Source organism: Helianthus annuus, chromosome 10 (genome assembly GCF_002127325.2).
Source record: "Helianthus annuus cultivar XRQ/B chromosome 10, HanXRQr2.0-SUNRISE, whole genome shotgun sequence".
NCBI classification, from domain to species: Eukaryota; Viridiplantae; Streptophyta; class Magnoliopsida; order Asterales; family Asteraceae; genus Helianthus; species Helianthus annuus.
Window position 1 is genome coordinate 137,292,860 of NC_035442.2, and position 27,430 is coordinate 137,320,289.

The window sequence follows — 27,430 nt, forward strand, 5'->3', positions numbered from 1 at the left end:
ACGTTTCTACAAATATAGGATTAGTGGTTATTTAATTATTCAACAAATACGAATGTTTCAGAAAGTTATAACTAAAAGATTTACTATGTTCTGCTGATGTTGTGATATCGGTATTGTACCCGTCGCGATGAATACTCCCTACTCATTGTCATGATTTTTCTTGTTGGACCTCAACTTCGCCTTCCACATCTTGGTGTCCCACAATTTTACATTACACTACCAAACTAGTATAAAAAGTATTAATACTAAATCAAACAATAAGTAATATTTACTGTGTCACTTATCATTCCTAATCAACCAGTGATATCCACTATGGAGGGTATGCCCTGATTATGTTGAAGTTAAGCTTCATTAGCCCAAAATTTTGTCCATCTTTGGCCTCTTCGATTATTGTTGTGTAATGGTGCACATCACTTATAGCATCAAGGTATTGTCCGCAATGACTTAGCTTCATCTTTGTAACACCCTCAATTTCCACTTGCGGGCTATTACCGCGAGGCCCGTGACAAACCAGGATCCAAGACACTAGTCATATAGAACGGTCTCTATATGAGTAAAAATACGTTTTTAAACCAAATTAAGTTGCGAAAGCGTAAATAAATGTAATGTAAAACATTGCGTCAAAACAAACGCCCAAACTAACATAGGTAAATGTATCAATGCAAACACCAAAATAGTTTTTAATGTCATGTTGTGCTCCTAGCCTTGACTGAGTACCTTAGCGACCTGAGAAAGACAAGCAAGAAAAAGTGTGTGACACCTTAAAAATTATGGCAACTTATATGATGACATGTGTCCAATAACTCTCAAATAATCCCGGTAAATTGGATGAGAGGGACCATTTTGTATAAATATGGAAAGATGGATAGTGGAGTGATCAAATGTGTAAAAATGCCAAAATATTAGCTCCTGAAGGCCCCTTATGGACCGTAAGCTATGCCTTACAGTCCGTAAGGATGTTTGGAAAACCAAGGGCGCCAAAGGTTCCTTACGGACCGTAACCAACCCCTTACTATCTGTAAGGGGATCGTTGGCAGACAGGTTGCAGCTGTCAGCTGCAGCTGTTGTTTCCTGCCACCATGCCCATGATTGTGCCACCATCTCTTCCCCTTAAGACACTTGGGATGACACTAATCACCTCCTTGACACCTTAGGGGGAACTTAGCATCATTTGGGAGCTCCAAGATCACTATAAATAGGTTATCAAAGTGCACATTCAAACTTGCATCTTCACTTTTCTCTCTCACTTCTTCTTTGAAAGCTTCTGATCAAAAGAGGCTTCTCTCTTGGCTTTTTTTTTAACATTCCCTTGAACACTTGTAAGTGTTCTAACTCAGTCTTGTTCAAATCCTAGGATAGTTATTAGCCGAAAGTCAAGGAAATTGACTTTTGCTTTGACTTTCGGTTATAATCATTTTGGTAAAGCCAAAGTTCATAACAAATATGTCTACGTGATCATAATAACGAAGGTATTAATCCCCTATGAGGGCACCTTCTGGAGATTACGTTAAGTTAGTGAAATGACGAGTCAAAGTGTTATTAAATAAAAGTAAAAAACACAGAATTTTGTAAATTACGTTAACTGAACTTCTAAGTATCGAAACCTTAATTTTTGATATTATAACATTTTATATAACGTACTAGGACATGTTAGATCATGTCCAACTCGTCATTTCCTGCTTAGAGCTCGGTTCGTAACGAAAGTCAAACAGTTTGACTGCTTTGGCTTTCGATTCTGGCCCGTTTGAGATAGGTTAGATACGATACTGATTAAGGGTTGTAATATGATCATATTAGTGTAGGGAATAACCCCTAAAGGTTACCTTCTGATCATTTCATTTTTTAGGTTTTATGCTAAATCTATATAATATGCCTAAAAATGCCTAAAATGCCCTTTTGGCGCAAAGAATGCTTTTAAAACATTATGAACCCATAATCTGAGTGTGAAACTGTTGTGGTAACATGATAAGATATATCTTGGCATATTAGACTTATCATAAACCCATTCGACAACCCGGGGTCGCATATGCGCGTACAGTCGATTTATATAGCATAAATTATATAAGTTAGCCAAATCGGGTCAAAACCTTTCCAAATCAGTTCTAATCAGAATGTAGTTTGTTTGACCCATATTACACGAGTCCTCATACTCGAAAGGGTATAAACCACATTCTATCTGGTCTCCGCTTAATCTAGCGGACCGTACACATTTATTATAGTTAATCGGTTAAAGTCGAATGACTTGAATAAGACCCATTAACATTCTAACGGATCATAGTTCCGTTCATTCCAGACTAGGAGCCTCAAGTAAATTGTGCTAGTGTTTAGGTTTTTTTTATTACGGTTGTGCTTAAGCATCTTTGATTTGTAAAGAGAATCGCACGTAAATACTCTTAGCCTCTTTTTCCTATACAGGCTTGGGATACGGCACTAGCCATTTGGTCGGGCATTAAATCAATGACGAATGATATCCAAAATTTAAATAACCCGTTTTAATCGTTTTTTTTATAACATAAACATTGGGGGTTAATACGACCGTTTCTTTGATATCCATGGCTCACTTAAGTGTAAGTGGCCATGACCTAAGCGCGGGGTGTAGGCATACACCCGACAGACACTAATGCCATTATATATATTTTTATTGAGAATGTGGCGTGTCAGTTAATCATGTATCGATTTTCATCTTCGGTCCCCATATGTATTGACAAACATGTAAAACTAGTAACAAGAAACATTACCTTGTCCCAAGTTATTTATAGAATGATACATCAAATGATATAAAAACGATTTTGAAAAGATTTTCAAAATGTGTCGGTTAATTGTATTTACCAGTGAAAACTGACGTAATTTCAAAAGACTAAGCGCAGGTTAAATAGCAAATACGGAACAGGCTAGAGCTGCTTGGTCTAGGCGATTTGGAATTTGCAACTCCATGAAAGACCTATTAGTCTTAAGTCTCATTTTGTTACATTCGGTCCGCCTGTGGATCTTTTCAGTACCATTCCGTTTGTATAACGATTTTGAACCTTTTGGACACTTGTACTTTGTAATATGTAATTTAAAAAATCCATCTTCCGCTGTGCTATGCGATTAATGATATCAATCGTCACGCATAAACCCCAAGTCAAATGAGGGTGTGACAAAGTGTCAACACATAATGATGAGTATGTTTACAGGTTTGATTCACAGATATAAAATAATTCGTTGTTGAGTTGTTTACAAATTATAGTAGTGATTACCAGTTTCTTGTAATATTTGCAGATAGCTAACCTAGTCGTTATGTCACTAAGCGTTCGTAACCGAAGATGTCTGTTTATGCATTGTTGCCTTTGATTATCAGGTCTATCACTGACCTTGGAGATGTGATAGGCCAATTTAACACCCGTTCAACCATTGCCGGTCGAGTTAGTGTGACTAACTCGGGTGGGGCTTGTCGGGCCCAGTAGTACTACTCGAAATTTCCTCGCTATAATCCAACACCAAGGGTCCGAGATGAAGGATTTCCGGTGATAGTGTGCACTTTCGTGACCATAAATAATATGACAAAAAATCTAATACTAATGACGTTACTTTACTGTAACGTAAGACATTACTTAACGGTAACGTAAGACATTACTTTACCGTAACGTAAGACATTACTTTACCGTAATGTAATACATGCTTTTTCCCCTTATGTTTTGTAAAAGTTAAAGAGGAGGGGCCGTGAACTCACCTTCGATTTGCTCGGCTAGAATTAAAGTGACTAGAGGTAGGTGTGCTCAACCACTTCCTGATATGGTTACTATTTTAGTGTTAGTTATCATTCACGTAAGTCACTTGAATTCTACACGTATACTAACACATAATATGCAAACACGTTGACACTCAGTTATCCGTTCATGTGGGTATGTGCATGTGTTCTTTTCATACCATGCAACACATTTAATGATACTCGTTTAGGTATCAAACAACCATCAACAACTTGTAGTAATACGTAGGTACACTTAGAAACATGGACATTAACTTCTAGCAGTTTAAGCTGAACCTCCAAAGTTCAGATGTTTTCGTGAATTTTGTTAAAATACTTAACATGCTTGAAAACTTATAACTAATTTATGAGACGTGTCATTAAGTCCGAAAAGGTTTGTGAAATTTTCTCAAAGTCTATTTGTTCCCAGAAAAATCATTAAAATCATTTAACACATAAAAGGGCAATTTCATCACATTCTTTCGACAATTTATGGTTTATTTTATATAAAAATCTTTGTCGATCCGATTGACGAAATTCTACTTGGAGGATTTGAGAACCTCCTAGAAATATCCACTGTAAAAATTTCAATTATTAACTCCAATCATAGACCAAGTTATGACTCTTGTAACAGGCTGTAATTTCTGCAAAAAAAAAGATTTATTCTTTTGACCAAACTAAACTTGTCAAAAGATTATGATTCCAGTTGGGTTTGAAAGCTATTTCATTGATCTTTGTTTCAGACTCAAAAACCGCACGTTTTCGTTATGTTATGATCAAGTCACAACCAATATAAATTAACATAAAATTTTGCGCAGATAACTGCTTTGAATTCGAACTTTGTAAAAACGTGTTTATGAACATATTATCATATTTTTTGACCATTTATGCATGCATGACAATATGTTACTCAATTTAGCATCAAGATCTTAAAGTTCATGTGACAAATCGAAACCCTATCATGCATGCATGCATGCATGCATACATACATACGAAACATACAATTTAGAAATCTACATAAATGATCAAGAACTTGTTATCCACACAAAACCATAGCATTCATGATTCATGTTTTTAAATAAACATACAAACCAAAACGTAGTTAAATCTATAACAAGGTTGAGATGGATTGCCAGAAGCAATAGAGATCAAGAGAACTTGAAAAGAATAAGAGAGTTGAAAGCTTGATGAACACACTTTGCCGTCCAGAGAGAAAGAAAGGCCGCAACAACTGTTTATATGATATAGGGTTTGCATACTATATATATATATATATATATATACACACACACACACACACACATGAAATACCTAAGTCGGTAGGGCTTTCTTCGAATTTGTATAACAAACCCAAAGGGATTCCAAGTTTGTGTGATGAAGATAAAAGGTGGTTAATCATGCATAATGTCATGGCGTTGATAGCCGAAAGACAAGATAGTACATGCACTAATCGGCCTTTGTCTTAATTTTTGAGTGTTATGTGCCTTATGTCCAAGGCTTGATGTAAAACTACTATCGAGCCGGGGGTCTCATTGGAAGTAACCTCTCTATTCCTACGGGGTAGAGGTAAGGCTGTCTACATCTTACCCTCCTCAGACCATATCTTAGTTGTGCTATTGGTGGTATTTACTGAGTATGATAATGATGATGATGACGATGAATATAAAAGGTTTCGAGTTTAGAGGATTGTATTCCAAATTTGAGAGTAAAGGGTGAAAGGTTCCGAATTTGTGGAAGAGGGAGTGGGTTTCCGAATTTGTTAAAGGGATGGGGTGGGTTCCAAATTTGCAATGGGGGGGGGGGGGTTTCCGAATTTGTGAGGTAGTTTATGAAAACTACAAACTAAGTCCCTCAAGTTACATAGAACTATCTTGGGTAGAAAGTTATCCTATGTAACTTTTGCGTTTTGACGAGACAAGTCTCTCGTGTGTCCAAACTTCACCGTTTGTATGGAAGTTAATACGTTAACTTTGAATGTGTGTACATAACTATGTGTTGTGTTATAACTTGCACGTTAAATATAATTGCACGTATCACATAATTGTGTGTATGAATCGTAAAAATTTAGATGGAAGGGTTAACAACGCTAACCTTAAAGTGCGGGATGTCACAATCTTTGTTAGACTGGGATACATAGGATATGTTGTCTCAAAGAATGCATAGTTAGGTTAATAATATAGAAATAAATATTCACACACAATAATAATGGGGGACCCTCATCGGTGTTAACATCTCGACATGCATCAAAGGAGGTCCTCTCACTAGTCCGGCCCTCTAAAGTTGCACTAGACGGGAGTCTTTTGGCATGTTAGACCTGCTACCTGATCGCTGCAGTATACGTACACTTTTTTTCATATTAATTATTTGTTAAATGCACCTATATGTTTACAAATATATTTTTTTTATTTGAATTTATTTTATATAGGTTAAAGATGAGAACAAGCAAAAAGGATCATATTAAGTTATTAACCTAACCAAGAGATAAATGATATCTTAATGGTCGAACATGATGTCATTTATATAATTCTTATTGTGGGTCTTAATTAGTAAATATAAATGAGATGAGAATAAAAAAATAAAGAAATAGAAAAGAAAATAGTTATAGTTTTCGTTAACCTTACATCAAAATGAAACGTATGAAATTATTGGTTTAATTAACTTTTAGGTGAATTAAAGTGGTTAAGAAATAGTTGTCATGAATTAGTTTGTAATTAATTGTTACATGAACAAATGAAGAATACTTATCTTATACAAGTGTGAAAATGGGCCATCACAATCAACCACATTAAAAATCTCGTGGGCTTCAATAATCAAGTTTGGATTTTCGATATTGGGTAGACATTTGGGCTGGAAATTTCATTGAGCCCATACAATGGATTAAAAATGGCTGCATGTTAGTTAAAGGGGAAGCTAAAACGGAAATTTTAGGGGGTTCGCATGCAAAGGAAAACACAACATGTATTTATTTATTTAATCTATACAGTGTGGGAGGCATGAAGAGGGGCATGTGACAGCCATGTCAGCAAGTGACGTGGTAAAGAAAAAGCACCGGTGGTCTTGGGCGTGAAAAGGACCCCAACTTTAAAAAGAAAAACTCATCAATCACAAAGCTCCTACCACAAACCATCAATCAACTCGCGTCACATCAGCAACAAAATTGCCCTCTACGCCGCTGGAGATCCTCAAGCACTACCCATAACGCCGACCTCCATGCCATACACGGGGTGTTGTACCCGGTGTAAAGTGGCTTCCATGCTACATTTTTACGCCCACATCGAACGGTCCTAATTGGGGCACATAGCATGCTTTGATTTGTTTCATTACCTTTCGCATGCCTAGTTCGTACACGTCTAATCTTCATAAAAGTGTTTGGAGGTCAAACTAATCAATTTTTTCTGCTATAAGCCTATAATTACTTTTCTGTCACAATAAATAACATCATATCTCTAAAACAGTATCATAAAAAATCATTTAAACCCAAATACTAAGCAACGACACAAATGATAGCAAGAGCAAGTATTGTACGCTAGTTTTATTTAAAAGATGGTAGAGGCCCATTTTTCTGCTTGGCCCAGGCCCTTAAATTTTCAATATAGATTCCAAGACTATCAATATGGAATGTTCTTAAATATTATGGACACAGTGGGATTGTAATATTTCTCCCCTCCCTCTATTCTAGAAGTGGAGGATTCAAATCCTTCAAGATGTAGACATAGATGGATAATATGATTATGTAGAAGTAAGTTAGTTTTTTTGTTAAAAAATACATGATACTCAATAAAATCTATTTTGATTTGGCTAGCTCACTTGGTGAATAATTTAGAATTAACAATGAATAGAGTAGAGTAGAACCAAGTGTTGCCATTAAAAAAATATGGAGATTCCTAGTATAAATGGAAAATTAATGAATATTTGGAAACGATTATAAAATGTATAAAGGCTGTTAAGGATTATTCTTGATTTATAATTTATTTTGAAATTTGAAATTGATGTGAGGAAACTTATATTGTAGAATATAAACGTGCTATGACAACATGAATTATTACTCAACGGTATGATATATAAGTTCACAATAGAAATGATATACTAGATGAAACAATGTTCTTCTTCTACCATCACAATTGATGGAGTTTATCTCTTCTGGAAATTGAAGGATTTAATGCAATAAGCGAATATGAACGCAAAAACAACCACTAATCCCACATGAACAGCAGCCACAGCTCCAAGGAAGTCATGTCTGAACCCCAAATATCTACGCAAGTAACCTTTCACCGTCTCCCCGTTAGTAAGCACATCATCATAGTCCCCAAATTGCGAAACAATTAAACCGTACAATGTCCATGCGATCGGATTTGCCCAGTAATACCATCTCCACCATATGGGAATTTTCTTTTAACACACAATTAAACACATTATTATTGTTACTAGAATTGCAATACTTTGATTAAAGTACCAAGTATAAAACACTTACGGGTCTTGGTATAATGAATCCAGAAAACAGATTCCAGAATCCATAAAACGCTGAACTGATGATGGCAGCAATGTCAGCATTGGGACTAACCGCGACAGCCATCATGCCATAGAATGTCAGGTATAGCAAGTTGGTGAACAGGAAGAGAAAAAACCACAAGAATTTTGCGGCTGTCCAATCAAATCCTATCATTGAATAGACTAGTAGACCGTATACTACAGCTTGCATAAATATATATGGTATTTCCACCAACATCTATGAAACAAAACAAGAAATAAGTGTTAAATTCATTATATAGATCCAGCAAATATAGCAGATGCGTCATGGGTTTAAGTGGAATAGAGTTATTAGTAGGGTTGACAAATCGTGTTTTAGCGTGTTTAACAGGTTATCTAACGACGCGAACAACCCAAGTTCTAAACATGAATACGACTCGTCTAACTATATAATATCCAATTTCTATAAGACAGATGTATGTTTTATGTACCAAGAAGGAGAAATACTGGATCCTAACTTTCTAATTTTAATTATTTTCAAAAAAGTAAAAAATCACATGGTTTACTTTTCAATAAAGAGGTCTAATCGTGTCTTATACAAGTTACTTATTGCCAGCCCTAGTTATTAGGCTTTTTTTTTTTTTTTTTTTTTTTTTTTTTTCTGAGTTTGGGTTGTTATACATGAAATTAGAGTAGTAGCGCCTTGAAGTGCCGTGATATATGTAAACGTGCAAGTATCCTATCATGATGCACTGAGTTGGAAATACATGCATCTTGCCGTGTATTGTTTTGGATGTAGGAATGACAATGGAGTGGCTATTGATAATCCTAGTCCAATACCTGACTGAAAACCATATCTCACACACAGCCTAATACACGTCGGGTATTTGTCGATTACCCGTTAGACATCGGTCATGCTCACGCGTATCGGACATGTGAGTTTGTTTAAAATTCCAGTTGAGATTTTAAGTACATTTTTGTTTTTGGTTCTATTTGAGTATTTTCTATATGATATTTTTTTTTTATTCCAATACCCGGATACCCGTCCAAAGTGTTTTGAGTTTTGGGTATTTCCATCGGATCAACTGTTTTTTTGCCATCCCTTGAGGTTTAGCAAATTAAGTTACCCTAGTATCTCCTCTTGCATTGCCTCAAGCTAAGCGTAACGTGGACGTCGAAGAGTGCAGAAAAATCTCGATAGAAGAATGAGAAGTCTCAATGCCATATATGTGTGTTGTTTTACTTTGTAATATATAATACAGATAAGAGTCACATGAGTTACCTGAGCAAAGGCATATGGCAATGCAGAATACATTCCAGCAGCTTTTTCTCGATAAAATACCGTTCTTTCAATGTCGACAACGGGCTGCACCGCAGATGCGTTTTGGGATCCTAAGAAACAAGCTGAACAATAAAGACAACCCATGGAATTACTCAAATCCTTCAAGCTTGCCCTGAAATGTATAGTATGTATGTATAAATATATGAGACTTATGTCGAATATTCAAAATATATTGTTATTCATAACATCTTTCATCGTTTGTTTCACCTTTTACTACCAAGATCCCAGAAAATAGATCCGAAAAGGAGTCCGGTGAAAGTGGTGAAGGCAAAACGAACAGCAGTATAAGGAGTGTTTCTCCAATATGATTTTCTTTGTTTCCATAGACAAGCCAGACATTGTACTAAGGATGACCTCGAGTATTGATTTGGGAAATGGAGGTCACTTGAACCAGGCCGTGGTTGACTTAGATCAGCGATAAGTGCTTTGTTTCTCCTGTGAAAATTGTTTCACCAACAAATTAGCCTAAAAATACTTTTAATGAGCCAAAGAAAGAAACTGAGTGCAACTCACTTATAGAGTTCTGAATTCTTATAGATTTCAGTGAAATCGACTCCCAAAGCTAGTTCTTGGGACGAAGTAGTGACTTCCAACATCCAAGTCGCAGGGTTATAACCATCTTTAATCTTACTCACCCCTTGGATATCCTATTTCATAAAAATAGCAAGGGTTTATGCTTGTTCAATATTCAATACTAAACCAAGAAAAAGTCTTGATTGGCTAGACAGATGAGCAAATGACTTTGGCTGTAAAAAATATTTATGTAATAGAAAACTAAGTGTTCTAAGTGTCTCATTAAAGTCAGTTAAAGTTTTTTTGTTGTTTCTCTAAGGTCACTTATTTTATTAGGTGTTTCAGTTACGTGCAATACTTTTTTATAAACATTGAAAAAATATAAAGTTAAAATAGACAAATTAACATATATGAATTTTGGCTAATGTATTTGGTCATTTGGGTGGATGTGCTATATTTCATGTTCTTCCATCCTGTATCAGTGCTTGTCTTGTTTATCAGTCTATACTCAGTTACATCTACTCATATTTGTTTGTGTTACCTCAAAGTACTTGATCAAATCACAAGATCGGCGACCAATAGGCCCAACATATATCTCTTGTCCTCCTCGTTTCATTAAGAACAACTGCACAACATGTTTTGAATGAATTATAAGTTTTCCATGTAAAATTCAAAGAAGTTTACCACTAATGTACCTCGTCAAAAGCTTCAAATATGTCCATGCTTGGTTGATGAATGGTGCAGACAACTGTTCTTCCCGTGTCAACCGTGTTTCTAACAGTTCTCATTACAATTGCAGCAGCTCTAGCGTCTAGACCGGAGGTTGGCTCATCCATAAATATAATAGATGGATTAGCCACGAGTTCGACTGCTATTGTTAACCTTTTGCGTTGTTCAGTTGATAGCCCGTTCACACCAGGCAACCCAACCAACGCATCCCTTAATGGGTTCAGTTCCACAAGTTCCATCACCTCATCAACAAACATCTGTAAAAATCCAACTGCATTGCTCTTGACAAAACCAAGATAAAGAAAATCAAGTTCACAAAATGCAATTATACACTAACCTTTCTGGTATTTTTATCAACATCTGCTGGCAATCGTAGCCAAGCTGAGTAGATCAAGGATTCATAAACAGTAACATGAGGAGAATGGATGTCGTTTTGTTCACAATATCCAGAAATCCTAGCAAATGTTTCCTGTTTCTTTGGATACCCGGAAATCCAAATGTCACCCTCTATAGTTCCACCTGTTTTCCTACCCGCAAGTACATCCATCAGGGTAGTTTTACCGGCACCACTAACCCCCATAAGCGCTGTAAGCACACCAGGTCGGAAAGCTCCACTTAAATTCTTAAGTAGCACCAATCGGTCTTCACTAACACCTTGCTCTTTCATTTCCTTCAAAAAAATAAAAATCAAAACGTAAGGCACCTTCATGGTTTTCTGCTGTACTACATAATCACAATACATAAACGTGGGATCTATACCCTCTTTTTCTACGTCTTTTGAAATGTAAAAAATTTGTGAGTCTTTTAACATTTTTAAGTATGAGAAAAATGTTGACATTTATAACTACAAAAAGATATAAATGTGTGTTCCTGATTTGTAGAATTTTTTTACCACTTTTAAGATAACATATGTTTACATATAAAAGTGAAGATTAATTTTACACCTAGTTTAAACATGCTTATGCTTAGTCTGGACTAATAGAGTCTAATGTTCAGCTTTGGCCCATTTGGCAGCTTTGAATGATCACAAGTTTTGGAGCCAGTTAATTAGGGGTGTATTCTTTAGATTAGGTTTATCTTTGTGCTACAAACATATTCTTCTATATTTCTATTGCTCATCTTTGTGCTACAAATTGATGTCTAATTAAATTAATTGTATGTCTTTACACGCTAATTGTAATGACATGTTTCATATTTTTTACGCTTATAAATGTAAACAACTTTAATGACTATGTATTACTTGATAAAAATATACATATTTTCTTTAGCTATGTGAACACAGGTGTGTGCAAATCCCATGTTTTGAGTAGTGTCACCAGTAAGTGAGTAAGAAATTACCTGGGGCATATCAACAGAGTATTTGATATTATTAAAGGTAATAGAATGTGGTTCAAATGGAAGTATCATTCCTCTCTTCTTGTCTGCATTTCCTTCATTCGTTGATAGTGCACCACGATCTTCAAGCGTCGCTGCATTTGATAGTCTTTTCCCGAATGCTATATAATTCATAGCAAATGTTATAATGTGAGGCTTAATCTTTTTCAATGCATAAAGCACACTCTAATAAATGAGATTTTATGTAGTAGGGGTATTAATTGGCTCGTTTACTGGTTGCGTACCAACCAACTAATACTAGTTTATAGATCAAGCTAGAAGGGAAAATTCCATGACACACTTTGTCTTTTGGAAGAATAACTCACACTGAAAGTGAAAGAAAAAATGGTATGGTAGATCTTATATAGAGGATATAAGACTTGGACTTCCATTCTCAAAGCAATATGAGAATGATGTATTATGTAAATATATTTATCTATTATAATTCAAGAATTATTTTAAAAAATTGTTTTAAAATAACTAGATAATAAGTATGAATTAGAATATCTTTATATCTACATACGTTTTCTCTGTAGTAATTTAATATTATGCATTTTTGGGGCTTTAAACTTTAACAAGCCTCAAGCAAAGGTTATATTCGCATTATTCTTGGGTGGTCACTAAGGGCCCCTTACACCAAATCATAAATCAAAGAGGTAAAGGCTGAAGAACTCACGGTTGAGAAATCTAAGAGAGAGCGCATAACACAAATTGTATACTAAAGTGTAACCCAACAAAGCCGCAATAGCTATCCAATACCAATAAGAGTCTGCATACAATCCTCGAGATTTAACAAGAACTCTCCCTAGTGTTGTATCCAAGAAAGGCTATGACAACGAACAAACATCTTCAAGATATAAATTTGATATTCATAATTAATACAATATAATTCACACAATAAGGATTTACCTTTTTAAATTTATGTCCAAGATATTCATTCACAACTATTCCATTCATCGAATACATCATTGGTGATGCCCAGTATGCCCAAAGCCACCATTTTTTTACATCATCTTCATAAATAAAAACAATTTCATAAGTACACTATTAGAAAGATTAAAAATTTAAAACCACTTGCGTATATGTTTATGTCAAACTAGATTATCACATTGGTTTAAGACGAATCCACCCAATGTAAAGATAAGGAGTATTGCAAATGAACCAACTGTGTTTGCCACAATCATGTTGCGACCCGTAGCACCAATGAATCGGAACAACCCAGAGGACATCTGGCTAGTAACTACGAGCAGTAAATAATGTTTTAGGAATCTGTAGACAAAAAAATGAGTAATTAACTGCATATCTATTTAATTAGAAAGAAGCAATTGCCAGTAGTGACAAAGATTCACAAATTGAAGGAGCTAGCATGTCCAAAAAAAGAATAATCAATTTGGAAATTTATCCCTCCTTTGTTGATTTTATGACATACCGCCATATATTAGGATCAAATCCTATAGTATAGTAAGTTAATATTGTCCAAACTCCGGCTTCAACAAATGAAACTGGAATCTTGACAATCCAAGTTGGAAGAGCATACGCCCATGTGGGATAGAAGAAGTAATCGCGTTGCTTGTAGAACACAGGAAGCTTTGCGATTGTCATTGGAATATCCGCCATCCCATTGAACATGATCATGATGACACCAAAGAACAGTGCACCAAAATATAGCCCTCCATCGTCAATACCACGTCTATGCATCTCAGTTCGGAAGAAAACAGACATAGTCATAGTCGCCATGATAGTTACCTGAAACCGAAACATGTTGATCATAATTTCAATTTACACTTCATCGAGTTTAAAAGGAAACAATTAAATTCTAGTGCAAAGTTACTTGGACTAGTTTGAAGATGTAGATAAATGAGTTTCTCTTCATGAGCAAAATCTCCCTATCAATACAAGCTTTAATGAGCTCCTTTTTGTTTAAACCATACTTGTTAGTTGTAAGAGCTGCTGGGTGACTTTTGCTTTTATCATATGGCGTTGCAAGTTCACTTGCTAGTGTCCTTCCAACATGAAATGATTCATATGCATTAGCAAATTCCTTGGCCGTCACAAATTTGTAAGGTCCTCTCATCCAATATTGTTTCTGATCTTTCTGTGATGTAACCTATAAAACAATTCCAGCATTAGTTGTGCCATGGAAGTGTTTGTTGAATAGAGAGGTTGCATTGGAAACGTTCGGGGCAAGATTATGGTGTCAATCATGTCAGGTTGAAAGATTTTGGGTTGGCGGGTTAAATTGGTGAACCCAAACATGACTCGTATATTTATTTGTATTAAACAACCCTAACCTAGACACACATAAAGTCATGTCATGTTTATGTCCTGTTTATGTGCGCGTTATGACTTATTGCCCATAAAGTTACTAGAAAAATAATGAGAATAAGACACAAATTACAAAATCAAAGATGTCCTACTTTGTACGTTAGTAGGAGCATCACATATTACAACCCCTTTGTAAGTTTAAAGATAAATAAAATCACAGGGCACATGCAATACTTACTTCTTGCAAGAAGTCGGCAACGTCTTTCCTCTCTGGGCATTTAAATCCCATAGATTCAAAAAAGTCGAGCACGTTTTCGCGTGGACCCTGATACACAATCTTGCCATCACTTAGGAGTATAATATCATCAAATAAAGTGTATGTCTCCGGTGCAGGCTGAAGAAGAGATATGAGAGCAGTTCCTTCGAGAATATGAATATATTGTTTAAGGGAATTAACAATTTGGAAAGTCGTAGAGCTATCCAAACCAGTAGATATCTCATCCATGAGAAGAACCTTTAATGGTCCGACTATCATTTCGCCTGCGAAATTTAACCTAAATGTTTAAAAATGACCAAGCAATAACTCTTTACGATCATGTCTTAAAATGAAAGTTATGTACCTGTTGTAACACGCTTTTTTTGCCCACCAGATATTCCTCTCGTCATTCGATCCCCTACCATGGTGTCGGCACACTCATCTAAACCCAATATCTGCTCAAGAACCAGTCTTTAGTTGTATTCATTTTAATGCTTTTGTTATAGAAAACAAACCATAGCATACCTTGAGTGTGTAATCTGTGACAACACTAGCTTCTTGATCTCTTGATGCTGCTGCCTGGATGATAATAATGAAACATAATTTTATTAACAGCTTGAAATTCTTAGACTGAATTCGTAAATTTCAACCTATTATATAAATATGTTTCTTGTTATCCACTTATCCCTACAATGAGTTAGTTGGTTCTACACATTTATGGGCATGTTTAGACATTTTTAAGTGTGCTGATATATAAAAGTCTTCGAAATCTTCAATGCAGCTTAATTTACTCATTCTACTTCCAAACTCCACACACTTATTTATGTTATTAGCATGAAGAAAAGTAACAAAAACACACACTTCCTGCACTCATAGAAATAAGCATGGACACTCTAATGGTCACTTGTAGTTTACATAATACTCCTGACCTTCATGAAGATATCAATATCAGGATCTGGTTTAATGTTCGCATTTTTCTCTCTTCTTGCCAACTCGACCAGCATCTCTGTAAATTATTAAGCAACCAAATGTTTATTAGGGTGTTAAGACAAGCTTTGGATCTTGAAATGCAGATTCTTAGTGGGGAAAAGGTGATAATGAACTGACCATAGCGTGAGCCGATCCCTTGGAGTCGGGCAGAGAAAGCCAGTGTTTCTCTAACGGTCAGTTCTCCAATATGAACATCATTTTGACTTATGTAAGCTGAGGTTCTCTTGGGTACAAACTCATGGAACTCATGCCCGTTGTATGTCACCTTTCCAGAGACCTGTGTTATTAAAATAATTTTTAAGTTCGAGATTAATAATAATATGAAAGAAAACTATTCCCTATACAAAGATCACATTATTAGACCATGTGTAGTGGTTTAGCCAAATAATGCCCTTACCATGGGGCATTATTCGACACGTGACAGTCCAGTCAGCATGGGGTGTTATTGCAAAAGTGGTGTAGTGAGAATAATGCCCCTTCCAATCATTAAAAAGGATAAAAAAAAAAGAAACTTAGACACTTGGACCACTAATGCTCCTTCCCATTGGCCAGTCAAACTTACACTTGGAACACTTGAGCGTTTTAAATAAAACGCTGCTCAACTTTTTTTTCAAAAAAATTGCCAAATAACGCACTATGTAATGGGGGTGGGGGGAGGCGTTTTTGGGCTTTTTTTTGAAATTTTAAAAAAAAAAAACACCCCACTACACATGGTCTTATTTGAAGTGTAGAAGTTTCCACTCTCCACATTATTATTTCTTTTTCGTTTGCATGTGTAGATATTTTAATATATTTTTAGTATATTGATAAGCCTAAATGTTTTTAAACGGTTATAAATATAGAAATTAATCATTTAATTTGTACACTCATCTAATATGTCCAAGAAGATTTCCCATATATCTAGTGATACCTTAAGCTCCTTAGCAAGATTTCCAACCAATGCCAATAACAAAGTTGTCTTCCCAGAACTTGGGGGCCCCAAAAGCAAAGTCATTCTGAATCATATTTAAGCCAATTTCAGCACAAGAAATTATTTCCATAAGTCGGAAGGAATGGTTTGATTATAACTTATCAGAAATTCAAACCATTGGTTTTCCCATGTTGGGATGCACCCATACCTGCCCGGTTTTATGATACCGCTAACATCATCGAGGATGGTTATATGCTTTTTTCTACTCGGACGCATACTAAAAAGACTCAAGAAACCCTATTGAAAGGAAGCAAAAATGTGAAAAATTAAGAAAGATCATCTTAAAATTTCATATAGAAAACATGATGCTACAACTAATTTGTAAAATTATCAAGTCTAATATTTTCTGTTTGTAATTTTGTATGCTAGTTATTGTCAGCTTTACCTCTGCAAGATCAAGATAGAAATTAATAAAACTAGGTGTAGCTCGGCTTCCAGTATTAACATCTGCTTCCACAGTCAAGTGCTCATATTTTACCTCAATTGTTGGCAAATCAATCCCAACCCTGTAAAATTTTAATCAACCCATGAAACATAAACACATAATCACGATAAAAATCAACAAATTTAGAGAATATATTAATAAAAGGAAAACATGTGGTACCTGTCAATTCTCTCTCTAAGTTTCAACAAGAACTTCTCATTATCTTCATCAGCAGCATTCACAAGCCGATCAATTAAACGTTTTCGGTCTTGGATTCCAAGATCATCGACGTTAACTTCATTTGAAGCTCCCATTGATCCAAACAATAGACCTTTCTTCAAACGATCAAAAGTGGGTAGTCTTTCAATAGCGGCCCATTTAAGAGCTTCTTCATCATTTTCTTCACGAGAAGATTTTGAGAAAACATTCGTACCAGAATTTCGCCATGCAGAAGTACTCATAGCTCTTAAATTTTTAAAATTCCCACTGTTTGCTCTTAAACTACTACTTGCTTTGTATATATCAGCTTGATCCATTCTAGCCAACCGTCAAAAGACAAATTATTTTAACCCTTTTTTCTTAACCCAAAACTGATGTGGGAAAAAAAATTAAATGTAAAATCAATACCCAACTTCAAATTTTGGCCAAGAAAACAAAAAAATGGCACAAATTAATGATAACCCAGAGAATTATGAAGCATTGCAGAGCGTTTTATAGCAAGACGGTAATGAGGTTTCAAATTTCTAGCGGGATTTTATCAAGTAAATTAAAAGTTAAAAATAAAATAATGAATAAATGGGGATAGGAATAGGCACGTAGGTGGCTGATTATTGAAGAGGATTGATCGTGTGAATCTTGACCGTTGATATTTAGACGCGATTAAATCAATTATGCTTCGTTATTGACATTAATCATGGAAATGTTTTGTTAAGGGCAAATTTGTATCACTAATGGATTATTGGAGTATTATCGTGTCATCAGTGGAACCATCCGATTATATCCATCTACACTAGGCATAATGCCTATGCATCAACTCAGGAGAAAACCCAATAAATATAGGAAAAACCCACCTTCTGGGAATCGAACCCAAGACCTATTGGTCCCAAAGTCTTATCCCATCCCAAAAATGTCACTAGGCTATAAAGCCATGGACGGAAATGGTTTTGTTAGTTAGAAACATTATGTGGCTAGATCGATTTAATTTCCTGATTATACATTGAAAAAGACTAAGACTACATTTTTTAAACAGTTACACCTCGGGAAACAAATGAAATTTTGAAATTGAAAAACAATAAGATCAACATTTTTTTAAACAGTTACTCCTCGGTAGCCAATATGATATAACCAATTGGTCAAGGGGTTTTCCATTAGGTGGTTTCCTTTTGAGGAGGTCTCCAGTTCAATCCATATTGTTAAATAAAATAGATAAAATATCCACTTACTAGCCACTTGTTAGTTTCAGTAGATAATGTTTCTAGAACAATAATTATGCAACTTGTCTATTAGAATATTAGTTTCTTATCTTATAAATAACATGTACATTGTATTCTTCTTTGATTTTGGAGTTGTTCTTTGAGTGTTTACATCAGTTTCATTTAGTTTTCAGGTTGTTTTATGGTATCAGAGTCATGAACACTGATTTGTGAGGAGAAATCTATTAGAGAGTTTGTACTCTATGCTAAGGAGAGTTGTACCCACTTGGAGCTACCTTAGAAATCGACATCAGACCCTTTTCTTTACATATCACCTCCCATACCATTGTAATCAGCACTCCTAGAAATGCCAACCCATAAATTTTCGTTGCCGGAAAAATACCCACGCGTCGTCGTCGAAAGCCCACGCGCCGTCGCTGCCGTTCCACGCGCTCGCGCGTGACGGCGCGTCCGGCCATCCTTCCCTGTCGTTCTCGTTTTCTGGCCACCTATTCGCCTTCCTAACAACCATGTGTAGTTTGTTTTATGTTCCGGGTACTTTGGTTCTGCATCAGATTTCGGTTCTGCTTATCAGATTCGTATCAGATTTTTGCATCAAATTTTCACATCAGAATTTCGGATCAGATTTGTAGACCAGATTTTCACATCAGATTTTTTGGTTTGTCTTCTTTTAACCCTTTTTGAATCTGATTATCATCAGATGATTTCTGGGCTCCTCACACTTTAAATTCCTAAACATCAGATTTCTGATTGGTATCTCAATTTCTGGTTCAACATTAATTTCTGACTTTGACTTAACTTCTGGTCAAATTCCAGATTTCTAACTTTGACCTCTGACGTTGACTATATAGAAAGCGGTTGATAGTCCCGTCTGCTAGGCTTTTCCGAACTTCCCTTCACCTTTCTATCTCTTAGTTAAGGGGGGTTTCAGAGAATCATCCGAACGACATAAGGTTGTCAAATGGGGGAAGAGGAACGAGAGATAACTGGTCAAACTTCCAGATTTCTGACTTTGATTTTTTATTCTGGACAACCATTCCAGATTTTTTTGTTGCTCTAATCTTTGGTTTATCATACAACTTTCCATTACTTCTGTTTGCTTAAATTTCGAAGGTTAAAATGACCGAACCCAAAAATTCATCAAGCGTTGTCAACAAAGGTGAACCGAACTTTGCTACCAACTTTACTGATGTCCTTCCTGTAGCAACTCGACTCACCGACAACAAACTTGACGGCACGAATTTCTTTGAATGGAGCAAGACTGTTCGTATATATTTACGAAGCATTGGAAAGGCTTCGCATCTCACGTCTGATCCTCCCACTAACGAAACCAGAGATCAAAGGCTTCAAAATGATGCCTGTTTGTTCCTACAAATTAGGAACTCCATTAATACCTGTGTCATCTCACTGATCAATCATTGTGAGTATATCAAGGAATTGAAGGATTATTTGGATATTCTGTACTCTGGGCAAAGCAACATGTCTAGAATATACAATGTTTGTAAGACCTTTCATTGGGGGGAGCAACTTGATAGATCAATAATTGCATATGTCATGGAGTTTAAGAAAACCTACATGGAAATGAACACTTTGTTACCCATTAGTACCGATGTGACGGTTATGCAAACCCAACGTAAAAGGATTGTTGTATTGAGTTTTCTGACTGGTCTGCGACCAAAATTCGATGCCATTCGATCTGAGTTCCTGAATGAACCAAATATTCCTTCTCTACAAGAGACGTTTGCTCGTATTCTTCATCATGAACGCACCATTTCGTTACCACCTCCTTCGGCTCTTCCAACAAGTACTAGTGCCCTCGTCAGCCGGAGAGGATTTAGAGGTGGCTTTCGAGCAGGATCACGAGGCGGCTATCGAGGTGGCCATCGAGGTGGCTCCCGTGGTAATTATGGAGATCGAACTTCTACTCAGAACAATCATACTACTATGACAGAACCAAGACAAGTTGAATGTTTCTACTGTCATGAGGTGGGGTATACCAAATATAATTGCAAGAAACTTTTGGCCCGACAAGCCAAAGGATCTGCTCACCTTGCTACTACATTTGATGACATCAACACTATCCTAGCAGAAGAAAGTTCTCGTCCTACTGTTACTCAAGTTGCTACTTTTGCTAAGACAAGTTAATTTGATAAGAGTCTTGAATCTACTACACCAAAATGAGTTATTGATTCTGGAACATCCGAACACATGACTGGAAATCCTCAGCTCTTTTCCGATTTTCAAAAACATGCACCATCACCTTATGTGACTATTGTTGATGGGTCAACTCTAAATGTGCATGGTTCTGGTAGTTCAAGCATTACTCCGTCAATCCATTTATCCTCCGATTTGAACCTACCCAATTTTTCTTTTAATTTACTATCTGTTAATAAAATTACTCGTGGTTTAAATTGTAGTGCCTTATTCCTTCCTGATTCTTGTGTTTTTAAGGATCTGTCAACGAAGAGGATTATTGGTAAGGGACGGGAATCTGATGGCCTATATATACCTGAAGCTCAGACACCTTACACTTTAGCTTGATCAAATTCGTCACAGTTTGAAGCACATTGTCAATTAGGTCATCCATCCCTCCAAAGTCTCAAGAAGTCGTGTCTTGAATTTTCTCATTTGTCATCTTTACAGTGTGAATCATGACAGTTTAGTAAACACCAACGTGTTTATCTAAGTCCTAGAGTCAATAAGCGGGCTACGCCCCGTTTGAGTTGGTTCATTCTGATGTTTGGGGTCCGTGTCATGTTCCGTCCAAACTTGGTTTTAAGTACTTTGTTACGTTCGTTGATGACTATTCCCGTGTAATTTTGCTTTATTTTGTGAAAAAAATCGTTCTGAAGTGTTTTCTCATTTTTGTTCCTTAAATGCTGAAGTAAAAACACATTTTAATGTCGCTATTCAAACCATGCGAAGTGACAATGCAAAAGAATATTTTTTAGAATCCTTTTAATCTTAGTGTTTGCAAAATGCCATAGTTCACGAGTCATCATGTATCCATACCCCAACCCAAAATGGAGTTGCTGAACGTAAGAACAGGCATCTTCTTGAAGTAGCAAGAGCACTTTTGTTTCAAATGACAGTTCCAAAACCATTTTGGGCTGATGCGGTATCCACAACTTGTTTTCTTATTAATCGGATGCCATCGATTGTTCTAAATGGAGATATCCCATTTTTGGTTATGTGTCCTGAAAAACCTTTATATCCGATTCCTCCTAAAATATTTGGAAGTACATGTTTCGTCCATGATACACATTCTCATCCTATCAAGTTAGATCTAAAATCGATTAAATTTGTATTTGTTGGCTATTGTCGTGTCCAAAAGGGTTATCGATGTTTCTCCCCTACTCTTCAGCAATACTTTGCCTCTTGAGATGTCACATTCCATGAAGATATTCCTTTCTTCCCTGTATCAGATCCTCATCCATTAAGGGAAGATGATGAGTTCCTCATCTATCCTCATTCTATAACCCCACATACACAACCACCCACTACTTCCGATTCGCCAGCACCTAAGCAAGCCTCTACATCTGAACAACCTATTGCCTGTCAGGAACCTTGATTTAATCCTCAGCAACCTCCAGTACCCGATAGACCTCCTGTTATTCAAGTATATCAACGGCGACATCGCTCAGATCCTGTTCCTGAACCGTCCGATTCGGCGACAGATTCATCCATTGAATATCTTGACGATTACCTTCCTATTGCTATCCGAAAAGGTAAGCGTACATGTACTTATCCTATTACTTCCTTTGTTTCATATGACAAGTTATCTACAGCTTCTCATTCATTTTTTGCTACTGTCGATTCGATTTCTATTCCTAAGACAGTAGGTGAAGCTTTGGCCCACTCTGGACGGCGTAATGCTATGGTCGAGGAAATGAAAGCTCTTGAGCAGAATAATACATGGACTCCGGTAAAATTACCTACCAACAAAAGGGAAATTGGGTGCAAATGGGTATTCACGATTAAGGTTAATCCATATGGTTCTCTTGCTCGTTTAAAAGCTCGTCTAGTTGCAAAAGGTTATGCTCAAACTTACGGAATGGATTATTCAAACATTTTATCCTGTTGCCAAGTTAGTATCTGTTTGTATATTTATCTCGTTGGTTGCCACGTATAACTGGGGTTTGTATCAGCTTGATATCAAAAATTCATTTTTGCATGGAAATTTGAAAGAAGAAATTTATATTGAGCAACCACTTGGGTTTGTTGCTCAGGGGGAGTCGGATAAAGTATGCAAGTTAAAGAAATTTTGTATGGTCTTAGGCAATCTCCTCGTGCTTTGTTTGGGAAGTTCAGTACTGTGGTTACTGAATTCGGTTTAAAAAGAAGCTCGTATGATCATTCGGTGTTCTTCACTTTGTCAAAGTTGGGATGCATTCTTCTCCTTGTGTATGTGGATGATATTGTAATTACCGGATGTCATGAATTCGGCATTCAGAAATTAAAATTTTTTCTTGGAACTCGTTTTCAAACTAAAGATTTAGGAAGATTAAAGTATTTTCAGGGAATTGAAATATCTCGGTGTAGAAAAGGGATTTGTTTAAATCAACAGAAATATTCTTTTGATGTTCTAAAAGATTCTAGAATAATTGAGGCTAAGAATTGTTATGCACCTATGATACCAAACATGAAATTAAAAGCAGATGATGGGATCTTAAAGATCACGAAAAATATAGAAGAATAATCGGTAAGTAAAACTATCTAACCATTACTAGGCCGGATATTGCTTTTCCAAGTCAGTGTGGTTAGTCAGATTATGTTATCCCCTAGAACTGCACATTTGGAAGTTGTTTGTCACATCCTCAAGTACCTAAAAGGTGCTCCACGTCGAGGTATCTTGTATCAGAATCATGGTCATCATATAGTAGAAGGCTTTACAGATGTTGATTATAACGGGGACCCGACAAACAGACGTTCTACTACCAGGTAGTGCGTTTTTGTTGTAGGAAATCTTGTCTCATGGAAAAGCAAGAAGCAAAGTCTTGTATCCCGTACAAGTGCAGAATCAGAATATAGGGACATGGTACAAACCACATGTGAGCTAGTTTGGATTCAAAACCTTTCTAACGAGATTGGGTTAAGGCAAACGAAACCCATGAATTTATGGTGTGATAACACAGCAGCTATTCATATTGCAAATAACCCCGTGTTTCATGAAAGAACCAAACACGTAAAGGTGGATTGTCACTTCACCTGGGAAAAGCTTGAAGATGGAACGATTACAATGCCTTATGTCAGAACTGGAGAGATCAATTAGAAGATATGTTCACTAAAGCCTTGCCCGAAAACAAAATTACTCTATTTGTAACAAGCTGGGCATGGTCAACGTATATGCTCCAACTTGAGGGGGAGTGTTAAATAAAATAGATAAAATATCCACTTGCTAGCCACTTGTTAGTTTCAGTAGATAATGTTTCTAGAACAATAATTCTGCAACTTCCCTATTAGAATATTAGTTTCTTATCCTATAAATAACATGTACATTGTAACCTTTCATTTTTTAGAAATACAAGTATTCTCCTTTGATTTTGGAGTTGTTCTTTGAGTGTTTACATCAGATTTCATTTAGTATCAGTATGATTCACATACTTAGTGCAAATTATGTAAGTATGGGTGACTGGGAAGGATTCAAACTTTTGCTGACCCTTTGGAGTAAGCTTAAGATCCAGCCGATCTGTCGTTAAAAAAAGTTACACCTCGGGAAATAAATGAAATGACGAAGTTAACAATGACACTTTTTAATAGACAGTTGTTTTTTAAACAAATTATCTATAATTTATGTGTATACTGTAGGTCTATATTAAGGTTGACGTATCAAGTAATGTATTTTAGGTGTATATGTCTTTGTGAATACTAGTATTGTGGTAGTACCAAGTAGTTTCGCAGATAATTTGCGCTGAGTAAGGTCTGCGAGTACTCTAGTACGAGTGCTAGAGCGAGTACTCTAGTACGAGTGCTAGAGCGAGTACTCCTGTGACTACTTAGATGTTTTTGTTATTTTGACTTCTAGGTATAAATAGGCATGGGTGTGCTAGAACAGTATCGAATTCTCTCATTTAGTAACACTTCACACACAATTAAGATGAAATCGATTGGAGCATTTTGTTTATCTTCCGCGTTGTTAAATTTGATTCTATTTCGTTTATAAAAATCAAATCACTCACTGGTTGTACAAATTAATCATTGCACATTGTTTGTTTATTAATTCTATCGGTTACACTACAAGAAACATCAACATTAGTGACGACGTTTTTAGCGGAGACACGGGCAGTAGCGGTGACATCTACCTTGAATTGTGCACGCATGGTTGGGTTAAATCTAACCGTTGATAAGGGATAGGATCCAAAGGCTAAGGTTTTATCGTACTTTGTGGAATTAGCAGTGGCACTTTTAGCGCGAACATATCACCGCTAAAACCCTAAACAAATAAAGCACTATTATTTCCCTCCGGTTGACTTCACTTTTGCTCAATCTTCCTAGAAAATAGACACTTGGAGATTCAGATGATCTTCGTTGTCTCTCCCAAAAATAACCACATGAGCACCTCGCACCACCACCGGATGAACCCCCACCATACGCCACTGCTACTCACTTTTTCCTACCTTAGTTGCTCCAACGCTTGCACCACAACAATCTCCGATTGCATCAACGCCGCCAATTGCACCAACACAACAATCAATTTCTAGTGAACATAACCACCCCCATTGGCCATATATATGAATATGTTATTGATTTAGGTTAGTTTTTGTGTTATTGATTTAGTAACTTACATGTTATTGGATTGTGACTTCTTATGATTAGTTTTTAATCTGTTTTTAGTTTGAAATAGTAACTTAACATCTTTGTTGGATTGTGACTTATTTATTTTGGTTATTTTTGAATTTTTAATATGTTGTAATCATGAATTAGTACTTGGCATCATTTAGGACTATGACATGTTGATGTAGGTTAGAATCTGATTTTTCTATGTGTTATGATTGTTGTTGGGTCATTTTGTCATTGAGATGTATTTTGAAACTAGAAATCAAGTTAGGATTAGGTTGAATGCAAATTTATTAGACCAGGGCATCTATTTTATGTCTGACTTGCTTGTACTTTGGTCATTTGTTTAAATAGATATAAAAGTTGAATCATCTTTATTGGTTATTATTGTTGGCAATTTTGAGTTTTGAACATGCTTAGATGAGGTGTGGATAAGCCTCCCCAATAAATTATCTTAGTAGGCTTGGTAACATATATGTAATGGGTTTAAACTGGCCCTTTAATTATCATTTTATTATCATGAGTTTAGAAATACTCGCCCAAAATTGATATAGAAATAAATTTCAGGTTGTCCCGGAGTTGGAACTGCTTTTTGAATACTTTATCTTATTTAGGGTGTGAATACGTATTACATGTTCGTTTTTATAAGAAAGATCTGGTTGTCATTTTCTTTGCTCATCAGTATATATTTCTATCTATATACATACTTGTGACCTAAGTGGAAATGTTGCTAAACTCATTGTTTAATATTTTATCTCATATATCAATGTATATTCCATGATTGCCTGTTTAAGAAAATTGATTGACCAATTTGTTGTTCCCGCAAACACAATCCAAAAATTGAATACTCTATCCATTGACCAATTTGTTATCCATTGACCAATTTGTTGTTCTTGCAAACACAATGCAAAAAAGCACTTTCAACAAGTGGGAGTGTACCAGGATGTAAAGAGAGCAAGGGCCACCCCCCAGAGTATGACTAGGGCTGTAAACGAGCCGAGTCGAGCCGAGCTAGACCTAGCTCGAGCTCGGCTCGAACTCGATTCGAGCTGGCTCGGCTCAAGCTCGAATTTCAAATCGAGCTGAGATTTGAGGCTCGAGCTCGACTCGATTAGAATTCGAGCTAGCTCGGCTCGGCTCGATCTAGCTCGAACTAACAAAGAACTGCAAAATTTACTACATAAAAAGCCCTTGAAAATGAATTTTTTCATAGACTAAAGGCTATAATTGCCATTTAATTTAACCATATGGCTAAATATGCAAGTATAAATAGTTAATTCACTTGGTACATTGTCTTTACTTTCTTTTATAGGGGAGATACTCCCTTAGTTTTTGTTTTCCAAGCGATGTGGGACAAAAAATGAAGGATGTAAACCTTATCGAGCCAGCTCACGAGCCAAGCCAGGCTAAGCTCGAGCTCGGCTCGTTTACAAACCGAGCTGAGCCGAGCTGGCTCGTTTACAACCGAGCCAATTACGAGCCGAGCTTTTTTCGAGCTTCTTTCGAGCGAGTTTCGAGCGAGCTACGAGCCACGAGTTTTTTGAACACCCCTAAGTATGACAGACAAAAATTGGTGGAAAGGTACAGAGTGTTTCTTGTCGAATGCACATAAAAACGATCATCATCTACACAAACAATTTCTCAACTACAAAAATACACATACCGCGAGAGACTGGCACATATAGTACTATAAAATAGTAATGCTTTATATATATATATATATATATAAGTTTTTATTTAGTGTATGATCTAATTTTTAATGTTAAACATCATAAGATCAGACATGTAATGTTTCGCGATGCTCATACTTGTTGAGATGGGACATTTGACAGCGAGCTATCCAGCATTTTATGTAAGTATTTAACTAAAGTATAATTTTCAAGTGTGTGTGTATATATATAATTCGGATCAATTAAGAACTACGACGAGTTGTGAGAACAATGAGAACTCCTACTCCCCGTGCGAGTTGGGCCACCATTTTTTGCACAAACGTAAATGTTATAAACAGATATGTAAAAAAAAGAACAACAAAAATTGTCGAGTCGATAGTTATGCCTATTGTAAGTTTTGTTTACGCCTAATGTAACTTTTGTTTACAACGATGTAAATTTTTATATCTAATGTAATTTTTTGCATACATGTCACACCCCGATTTCCACGTGT

At 36.1% G+C, this 27,430-nt stretch overlaps 1 protein-coding gene across 1 annotated transcript; it reads right to left on the minus strand.

Moving 5' to 3' along the window:
- Nucleotides 1–7,730: 7,730 nt before the first annotated feature.
- LOC110885676 (pleiotropic drug resistance protein 1) lies at nt 7,731–17,771 on the minus strand. Its single transcript, XM_022133379.2, has 23 exons — nt 17,238–17,771; nt 17,019–17,139; nt 16,782–16,870; nt 16,574–16,658; nt 15,781–15,940; nt 15,603–15,679; nt 15,199–15,252; nt 15,038–15,128; nt 14,656–14,957; nt 13,984–14,259; nt 13,582–13,898; nt 13,261–13,421; nt 13,062–13,165; nt 12,829–12,979; nt 12,117–12,274; nt 11,116–11,448; nt 10,745–11,035; nt 10,591–10,674; nt 10,050–10,183; nt 9,744–9,971; nt 9,477–9,648; nt 8,199–8,453; nt 7,731–8,116 (listed from the first exon to the last, which is right to left on the minus strand). The coding sequence occupies exons 1-23, from the start codon at nt 17,591–17,593 to the stop codon at nt 7,859–7,861; spliced, it is 4,257 nt and encodes a 1,418-aa protein (XP_021989071.1). The 5' UTR covers nt 17,594–17,771; the 3' UTR covers nt 7,731–7,858.
- Nucleotides 17,772–27,430: the final 9,659 nt, after the last annotated feature.